The 10,598-nt window shown below is 38.7% G+C and overlaps 1 protein-coding gene across 1 annotated transcript; it reads right to left on the bottom strand.

Annotated features, from left to right (window-relative positions):
• Nucleotides 1-3,199: 3,199 nt before the first annotated feature.
• On the bottom strand, nt 3,200-8,166 carry LOC307016243 (ATP-dependent RNA helicase DDX1-like; the record flags this gene model as incomplete). Its single annotated transcript, XM_079645281.1, has 15 exons — nt 3,200-3,813; nt 3,985-4,080; nt 4,171-4,213; nt 4,408-4,482; nt 4,588-4,623; nt 4,737-4,881; nt 5,146-5,296; nt 6,013-6,119; nt 6,210-6,283; nt 7,243-7,288; nt 7,500-7,516; nt 7,611-7,694; nt 7,817-7,835; nt 7,919-7,982; nt 8,117-8,166. The coding sequence occupies 11 exons, from the start codon at nt 8,164-8,166 to the stop codon at nt 4,598-4,600; spliced, it is 783 nt and encodes a 260-aa protein (XP_079501407.1). The 3' UTR covers nt 3,200-3,813; nt 3,985-4,080; nt 4,171-4,213; nt 4,408-4,482; nt 4,588-4,597.
• Nucleotides 8,167-10,598: the final 2,432 nt, after the last annotated feature.

The following is a 10,598-nucleotide window of genomic DNA, read 5'->3' on the forward strand; positions in this document are numbered from 1 at the left end:
GCAGCGGTAGTGTGTATTCATCATTCAAAAGATGCAACAACCGGAAGAAAGACTATACACCGAGAGAAGAAGAACAGGCTGCGAGATATAAACAAACAACAAATAGCGTCTGGGTTCCATTTTCCCTCTCTCTTGTCGATCGAAAACGTACAAAATAAAGTCTTGCGTCCAGGTGAGATGAAAATGAAAAAGATTAACCGTCTGTGTGTGCCTAATCGTTTGTTTTGGTCCCTCACTTCCGCCTCGCTTCTCATGCACTGACTCGCTAGGCTGAACAGCCAATCAAAGTGATTTCTTTGTCCCGACTTTCCTTGGCCTCCCGCGGCCGATTCAACATGTTGAGTGGCCGCGGGAGGTGTGAAAATGTGCCGTAAAGGCCCAGATACACCGGCCAGTCACCTGAGAAGTCGCCGACACCGACTGTTGCGTCGCCGGACTCTCCTGCGTATTTGCCGACTTCGCGCACTGGAACACACCGCAAATCCGAGCCGAGCACGTATGAACTGCGTATGCGTGAGTGGCAATAACTCTCCTTACCAGCAGGCGGCGGTAGGTGTGTATTCATCATTCAAAAGAGGCAACAACCGGAACAACCGGAAGACAGAGAAGAAGAACAGACTCCTTGATATAAACAACAACAAATAGCGTTTTTCTTTCCATTTTCACTCTCGTCCATTGAAAACCTGAACGCATAGGAGCTCTATAAACCGATGAGGTGAAATAGCCATCCGTGTGTGTTCCATCTTCCATTTAAAATCATTTGTTTACCTCCCTCACTTCCGTTAACGCTTCTCATGCACTGATTCGCTAGCTGAACAGCCAATCAGTGTTATCCCTTTGTCCGACTTCCGGTGGTGTTCCCGACGCCGATTCAATATGTTGAATCGGCAAGAAAAGGCGTCAGGTCGGCAGAAAAGACCCGACGGTGCGGCGCACACCACTCCGAATAGGGCGTGCCCACGCTCATGTTCGGCCCGACTCCCATTTACTGCCGATTTCGGGCCGGTGTATCTGGGCCTTTAAGAGACGACGGTGCGGGACACACCAACCTGAGTAGGGCGACGCGAATGACCGACTGCCTCTGACTCCCAAAATCGGGTTGGTGTGTCAGGGGCTTAAAGCTTCCTTTGTAACGTGTTTATTAAACAGACTGCAAGTCACAACACAACCTGGCCGAGAGTGCTTTTAGGGAGAGGCGAAAGTGCACACGCAGGCAGGATGTATAACGCAATACAAATTGAGACCATCATTGCGAAAGGGAATGCAGCAAAATAATCGTTTTATTTTGATTACGTTGTTTTCGTAATCATTGCAAGCCAACATCGTAATCAAGATTCAAATACGATTAATTGTACAGCCCTATCTCAGCCTATTATTTTCCGTCTGATGGAGACTTCATACTGACTTCAACATGTTCCACATATTTTATACATTATTGGTGACGTATGGTTTTAGTTCAAAAGTTTGCAATTAAAATATTCTGCTGCTTTTCAAAGCGTTTTTACTTTCTTTTCTCTTCTTAATACACATTCATTCACTACTACTTACATTTAATATCTAACTCCTTCAGCCTACTTTCAGCTATAAACCATTCAAATATTACATTATTCAGCTATTTCAGGACATTGAGGCTATACATTTTGTTGTTTATACCTTTTTTAAACCTTTTCTTTGAAATATTAAGTTTTTTCAATATTTTTCCTACTCTTCCAGTTTAATATCTCACTTTCAAGTTTTCAACAAAGTCATTGCAATGCATTTGAGCTGTAACAATTTTGATTCAAATCATTTCACTTTTCTGCATTTCTAAGCTAAATTCAGCAACACACTTACTTGGTTTACAGCATTCCCAATCATTGGTGTAGCTAAAAGCAGTTACAGAGACCATTCAACTAATACAATATTCAGCTAAATACAGCAACAAATGTACACAGTTTACAGCATTCCCAATCATTTTCAGCAGGAAATGCATTTTCGCGTTGTATTTACTTAATTTACTGCTGGCCAGCAAATTTATGTAATCCTGGTGCTGCAACTTAAGTCCTAGTTTGTATCATGAATCTACATCTGCAAATGTACTGAAGGTATTACACAAATGCTGTGGAGCAAAATTACAATATTTACCTCTGAATTAAACTGGAGTAGCAGTACTTAAGTTCAGTACTTTAGAACTAAGTTTATTACCACCACTGCATATAGGTTTACTGTAATGGTGATAGCTATGAAGCTTTTTGTCATCACAGTGCCAACCTTTGACGTTACAAAAAACCTACTTCTGTACAGCGACAAAGCAGATAAAACTTAAATAGGTTCGACTAAGTACACACGACTGACATTTTCGACTTTCATTGTTTAAATGACCTCATACACGATACAATCTCAACCAAAGTGTGGCCAACACGTCAGACTAGAGGAAGAAAGTTCCAGCTGCCATGCTTTCATTGTGACGACGTTAATCACAACCAAACCGCCATGATCGAATAACAGCTAAACAAATGGTAGTACACGTACCAAAGGTAGGTTGAACACTCTCGGAGACTTTATCCTTCCTTGTTAACATCACGTACGTTGTCCCAAAAGATGTCTTCTTATATAAAATCCAGCCGAATCACTTAAATGTAGAACAGTCGATGCACAGCCTTCACAGGAAGCGAAGAACGAAGATCTGAGCGGAAATTTCAAAATAAAAGTGTCACCATCAGCGATCAAAACGGGATTTGTCAATGTGCACAATTATATGATTACCAACAATCAATGGAATACATTCGTTACTTCTGTGTTTTCCAACACATTGTTTGATCTTGCAGCACTTTTATATGCTTTAAATCATGACATTTCAATGTAAGTTTAAGTAACTCATTTCTGATGGTAATACTACTGCCCTTTTAAACGTCACAATCTTAAATTATTTAAACAATAATTTGAGGGTATTCAATTATAATTCAAAGAGATCCAGATCCTCAAATGTTCTACCAGCAAAGGTCAGAACCTCATATTGTAGAAGTAGCGTACTATGGTCCAACTCAGTCTAACTCTACATCTTTCTTTATTCTTACTTCCTAATATGGCTGCTGATTGGTGAGCTCATTGGTGAGCCAAGAAACAGTGCTTGGTTTTAAAAATGCCTGTTCAATCTTTGTGAAGGAGGCCTGACTCACAGCTGTAAAACAATCCAGTAACAACAGACCGAAAATAAACATTACTCTGTGAAGATTATTTATTCTCATGAATTTATCAGAAATTATTAACAGACTCAATACATTAAATAAACAGGAGACATTCATAATTGTTGGAGATACTTGCCTGCTTTTGAACTCAAACTGAGCAGGCGATTACAGTTTCTTTCACAAAAAATACACCCAGACACTTCAATACATTGACTTTCTAGCCAATTACTCCATAAAGAAACGTAAATATTTCATTCAACCACATTGATCAGAAAATAAAACACAATCCAACAAAGTATTTTTCATTAGTGTATGTATCAGTTGCCAGAGACAAGTTTGGCATACCGAGTGCAATAGTATAATTTTATTTAACTTTTATTATGTTATGTTCATAATTCTGGGTGGGAAAAAAACTTGAGAAATAACTGCACACTACTGCCTTGTATCATAAAGATTCTGTTTCTTGTTGGAGCATTTCTTTAATCTGTACAGTTTTAGTGCTAGTTGGGGCGTGTTCAGAAGGCTCTGAATAGCTGGTTTGGCATGTATTGCAGGTGGAGGAAGGAAGATTGGGCTTCCCTCTCAAGGTTAGCCAGTTCCAGGACGGTTGGTGCCAGAGCATCCACGTGACCCTTGTAGTTACCACCTAGGCAAGGGCAACAGGTTTGTTAGTCATGCTCAAAACTTTCAATGCTTCCAAATTATAGCTTCCTATCAAATCACTTAAAAAGCCCTCTGCTGAATCGGTTGTATATCAAATTACAGATTTTCCGAGCTGCCTTGGCTTGATTTAGTTTGTTTCTGCATCTTTGTTCACCTCTTTCTCTTTGTACCAGATGGTGCAACCTCCGTTCTCCTTCAGTCACGTGTTGTAGCAGCCTCTGCCTCTGTTCGCGCAAACGTGGTATCACACCTGCACATATGAAGAAAACATTTGATTTGAACTTCTTTTAAAGGTTATCTGTAATTAAAATGAATTAGCATATTTCTGTATCTCTGCTACCTTCTCCTTTTCCATAGCAACCAAGGAAATGGCCAGTCCCATTCTGCAAGTTAAAAGCAAAACAAAACAAAAATGTAATTATTTTCAGTTAAATCAAAGTGTAATGAGACATTTAAAAAAGGTATATTGTGTGAATTTACAAACAAAACTAATATGGTGACAGAGGAAAATAATAATTGCATCTCCTCTTCAGCCAAAATACACAAACTCAGTTAGTCTCAGGTTGTCAGCGCTTACCTCTCTCGGCTCTTGCGACTCGACCGATACGATGGACGTAGTTCTGCTTCTCATCTGGCAGGGTGATATTAATCACTGGAGAAAGATGAAGAGAGCGGTCTTATATAAAAACATTTATGATTTTGTGATGACCGTTGATCCGTTTTATTTTGAAGATCTGAAATATTTATCATACGGAACTCAGTGGACGTCAATTCCTTTGGCAGCTACATCGACCTAAAGAAAAGACACCAAAACTAAGTGTTTATTCTGATCAATTAAGAATGAAGTCCTTATTATTTTATATGTGTGTGTATGTCTAGTGATGGCTGAAATTCTCAGTAGCATACCTCCTCCTTGCTGAATGAAGTACTGTTCCATGTTGTCACAGTCGATCTTGGTGCGACAGAAGATTATGGCCTGGTCCATCTTGTGCTCTTTGATGGCCCTCACTGTGTACTCACCCTTTAGTATCTTGATGGCTTCTGACCACAGCTGGTGAGCACAAACAAGCATCGTTAACATATTCTTTTAATTCCTCTGCACCTCAAATATAAAACGTTTTCAGAAAATACCCCAACATTTCATCTAAGTGACTGTCAAAGCAATTTTGGGGTATTTTCTATACATCTATAAAAGATAATACAGGGAAATATAAAAAGTATAACACTGTTAAATGTGCAGAACGTGTATTTTTAGATATGGCTCAGCATAAATACTACACAGGAAATGGTTTGTGAAATCCAGTGTTGTTAATACCTCACTAAAGTCATTCCTGAGTTTGGGGTTATCCACGTATTTCGCACATTGAATGACATTGTTGAGGGTTTGTTCGGCCAACTCTTTAGATGGCTCGATGATCAGGGCTTTGGGTGAATTGGATGTTGCTTTCACCTGACTCACTTTGGCACTGCCTGCACAAACGAGGAAAAAGAGGGCTAGTCAATGCAGGAATATATCAGTTACATTAGCAATGGTAAAATGACCGCTCTGGTAATATGATTTAAAAATGTCTGCCGAAAGAAGGCTTTTATTGTGAAACTGTTGGAGAAAATACTGTTGTCTCCTCTTTGGGTTTTTTTTAATGCATTGATATCATGTGTGATTCTGAGCTGTGTACGACCTTGCAGCTGCCTCTTTATGATAGGAGGAGGCAGGGCATTTCAGGTTGTTGATCTTTATGATGAGACAGGCACATACTTGTTGTCTCCTACATATCTCACTTATTATAATTCCAGAAGACGTAACAGATGACCCATCGCAGATGACCCGACTTTCCGACACCCGTGGCTGATAATAGTGCTACCTCGATTTATGACTTTGTTGTTATTTATCTTCGTGTTTTGGACTATATAAGCCAGATGTTTTTTGCTGCTCCGTTGAGCAACATACCCCATGTGTGTGAGTTAAACCATATCCTTTGTATGTGATTTAACTCTGCTCCTTCTTGCAAGAATAAATTAGTACCTGATTATTGATTCTCAACCTGGTGTCAAGTGATATTTTCCTAACAGAAACTAACGATTGTTTTATCTAAATTGTCTCTGGTTAAGGTGTATGATAGTCATCTCAGTTACATTCCTTATCTGTTATTTTTGCATATGAAATAAGGTGGTATCCAAACACCTGGCTGAGTAGATTTGACTGCGTGGCGCCTGGTCCATGGCAACAAACCCACTCTTGGGGGCATTTTTAAAGTCTTCTCCTCCAGAGTCGAACTTCAGCTCTGCATTCTTGAACACAGATAAGAAAGAGAGCCATTTGTATGGTGTAAAACTGGCACCTGTTAGTTTTTTTAATCCAGCATTACTTTGATGTGATACCTTTAGAACGCAGGAGGCAAAGGGCTGACTCTTCAATTGTTGAAGGATCTCAAAAGCCACACCCAGGTCATTACCTGAAGAGAAGAAGACAAGAAACATGAGAAACATTGCTATAGTGCCCCAATTAGTTAATGATAATAATATGAATGATAACTACTAGGACCGCACCAGGGTTTCCCACACATAGACTTTACTTGGGCGGGCCGCCCAGGTATATTTCGTGACCCATTTAGGTTTTTTTTTTTTATTTTTTTATCCGTCCGCGATCACGACTCCATCTGCGATCAATTCACGTGTGGACAATGATCCCTCACTCTACGCCTCCTGTACCCAGGCCCGGACTGGCCATCGGGAGGACCGGGGGCTTTCCCGATGGCCTGGCCTGTTAAGTTGCCTGCCTCACACAGGGTGACTGGCTGTCTACATGATGTGGCATGCCGACATGGCCACTGTCATACAGATCATAAATCAAAGCCCTTGATTGGTCTCTGTGTGTCAGTCAAATTTGGGATAACCTCAGCTCAGGAGAGGTAAAGGACTCTCTGAGTGTTTAGATAGTTAACTTAGTCCAAGTTCTCTGTGGGTCTCAAACGGTTTGGTCACCATTTATGTAAACACATATTTCCATTTGAGGGAGTAGTGATTAGTAAAATATACATGAATAAAATAAAAAAAGAAGTTAACTAGGGGATAAAAGGTAAGATACACTTTTAAAACTTGTTGAGAGCTAAAAATAGCCTTTGCTACTGCCTCAAAGAGGAGCAGGGGCGAGAGGAGGGAGACAGGAGAGGCTGATTCAGGAGCACAGATACACTCACAACTATGAATGAACCAAAAATAAATAAATAAACAAGTTTCAGTGTTTTTCATATTGGAAATGGTATGTTATTGGCTATGGACATGATTTTATGATTATTGAAATGCATACAGTTCTGTTTCATATAGGTGTTTCCATAGATCTAGTCTCTTTATTTTCCCCTCAAAATCCACCAGATTGATGCATTTAACTCCAAAATAAAATAAAAAATCTTACCGGGGGAGCATGCGCCCAGACCCCCTAGAGGATTTGAGGTCCACCCCTACTTAAAATCACATGGATAGATTCCTAAATAAATTTACAATAAAAAAAAAAAAATAGTAACCCATGTCCATATGTTTATTTGTGGGTAGTAGATTTAAACTATAGGGCTATCACTATGGGCCATGTTCGCTCTGCCATCGTGTGAAGGGTCTGCTAACAAGCGACCAACAGAAAGGTTAATGTTGTTGCACATAACAAAGGCACGTCACCTCATACTTATCAGTTCCTGGAAAGAAATAAAGATTACAAAATTAAATATGTTTTCTAGTCAGACAGTTTATTATAGACTGAGTATCTTGTACAGCATTAAGGGGGCATACCCAATTCCAGGGCTGCCTGACTGGTGGACCACCCAATGCGACATAGACCCTTGTCATGGCAGGTCACCTCATAGTAGTACTTCCCTGGACAAATAAAGACCTAACTTTTCCAACTTGGGCTGATGTTTAAATGCAAACTGTATATTGTACAATATGTTAGTTGTATTATAATCTGAGTGACTGTCAAGTACTTACCCCTGTTTTACCAATACCATTTTCTGTTGCCTGAAAAAGGGAATAAAAAAGGAGAATGAGACAGAAGCTTGTAGTGTTCAAATTTTGAATAAGAAATAAAGAGGGAGGCCTACCATAAGCTCATCTCCTCCACCAAGAATAAGTGGAATAGAGTCTGCCTGGATGTCAGTACGTAGCCTGAAACGCAATGATAGAAATAAATCAGGTTTGTGTCAACTGTTAAGCTTGCAGAAATGTCTAACAATGTCTAACAGGTCGAAAGATATCACAAAACAGACGTAGATTTGGCCAAGTAAGCCTGAATGACTTACAGCCAATCTAAATCTTCCAAAGACTGCGCTATTTCAGGCATAACACCCATTTCTGTTTGAGCCCAACTTTGAACATTTTGAAATGTATGCGACATCAACACGGTTAGATTGATAGATATTCTTCTGATTCTTACCCGAAAACACTGCCGGTGCAACTCCTTTAGTGGTCCTGCAAATAAGCCTTGTATTATTGGTTCCGGTTGGTGAATTAGTTCGTAAAATACGGTTAATATCTAATTGCAAAATATACAAGGAGGGCTACGACAGCATATATGTCTGTGTTTAAACATCATAGTATTTAAGTTATTATCAAGCCATGAGAATACTTAACTTGGACTGTAAGCTACATTTTCCAAACGTGGTTCCCTGATCAATGTTGTCAAGTGCTGTTCAAGTAAACATGGCTGAGGACAGCCTGATAGAAGGCGAAGATGAAAACATTTTATACGATTTACTTGTTATTAACGAATGGCCAGCGGAGAGACCCTCTCCTGGTTCCTAATGATTTACCTGTTGCAGTAGAATATCTGCGGTGATCCGGTATCCAGGCTGGCAAATCTGGCTGCAGGAGAGGGATGAACTGATCCAGCAGCCGGGGCGGGGTGGACTTGAAATGGGTGTCTCAAGATTCAACCCACACAGCGTTACGTTTCAGACTTCCGGATGTGATTTTCACAATAAAACCCCTTGTCGCTCCTCATATGGCAGTCTTCAGGTTTTGATAAACGCACATAGCAAACAATAAAAAACGTATACGCAGAGGTGGGAAGTCACTAAGTACATTTACTCAAGTACTGAACTTAATTACAATTTTCAAAATACTTGTACTTTACATGAATATTTCCAGTGTATGCTACTTTGTTCTACTCTAGTAGAATTCAGAGGAAAATCATGTACTTTTCCTCCCATACATTTATTTTGAACCTTTAGTTACTATTTAGACTTAGATTAATTATGGGAAATATAATCAGCACTTAAACAAGACTTTAGTTTCACCTGAAGCAAATTCACAAACTACCCTGCAGTGTACAAAGTGATTACAACTAGCTGCCCCTTTACCAGCTTTGATTACACTTGAATACATCAATAATTATAATCGAAACATATGATATAATATGATTCGGAAATGGACCAATTTGCTTAATAAGTACTTTTACCTTTTGTACTTTAATATTTTGATGCCAATATCTTTACTTGAGTAACATTTTGAATGCAGAACTTTTACTCTGGTACTTCTACTTTAACTAAAGTACAGGATCTGATTACTTCTTCCACCTCTGCATCCCTATTCAATATGATATTTTTCCCTCTGCATATTGGATGTTTATGGCATTGTATGTTCTTTATGTTAAAACCAATACAATATTTTAAATACAGGAACATTTAAACAACAACAAATCCTAAAAGATGAAACCGGTGAAATTAGGACTTTACTTTCTTTCATCTTTAACTTGAAAAAATACACCTGGGATTAAATTACATACTTTACCAAAGTATAACCATCTACATTTTTCTATAAATAAACGTTATTGGAGTAAAAGTTATTTAAAAAAAACCAAAATAGGTGATTAACACTAATTGTTTAATAATTGGTAATCCATCTCTCTCCATTTATTCAATTAATATATTCATCTTTATCTTGACCATTTTAGATGGTTGTGTACGGTACAAGATCTAAAAGTTCTACCTCTCCTGGACAGACTTAAAAAAATAAATATGTCATCTGTAGTTTATTTAAGAATGTTTGATTGAATGCTTGCAAATTAGTGTATATATTATACATTATCATTGCTAGATTATATATTGAAAAATCCTTTTAAACGAGGTATACATTGTTCTTGAACCACAGAAGATAATTACATCGGTTACATAAACATACGCCAGATTCAAACAGTTTCAGCAAAGTGGGTCATACTGATATGACTGCTGTTATTTCTGACCGACTACTGTCACAATCATCTCATCTAATCATTTGTCATTTCCAAGTAACAATTAACGACTTTAAATTTGAAGGCACAACCCCTTGACCTCAGTGTTCCGGCTGTTTGAAGATCATTTCAATGGTCAGTCTTCGTCAAAGAAAAATTACTGCTAAACATTGTTTGTGCTTTATTCACACGTATTACTGATATGCAAAGTGTTTTAAAATGGCTTTGGCTAAAGTTGTACAATATGTTGTAAACAGACTCTTTCCATAATTTCCTTTTTTCCCCATTTGGCCTATGTGATGAGTGAATCCAATGGAATGAGATGCAGATATCTGTAGTTAGTAGCATCTTTCTGGTTTATAAGCTGTGTGGAGTGTGGAAGGCCTTTGCTGCCCCTAAAGGAAACAAAAAGAATGCTGCTGGTGTAGGGCACCAGCTTCAGCCTATTTTATGTTTTACATCAACAAGTTAACTGTCAGAACCTCACTCAACCTAAAACTTGGATTGCTTGAGTTCAGGATATGATATTATTTAAAATTAGACATTGTGTGTTA

The sequence above is a fragment of the Notothenia rossii genome (genome assembly GCF_949606895.1).
Source record: "Notothenia rossii genome assembly, chromosome: 8".
Lineage (NCBI taxonomy): Eukaryota > Metazoa > Chordata > Actinopteri > Perciformes > Nototheniidae > Notothenia > Notothenia rossii.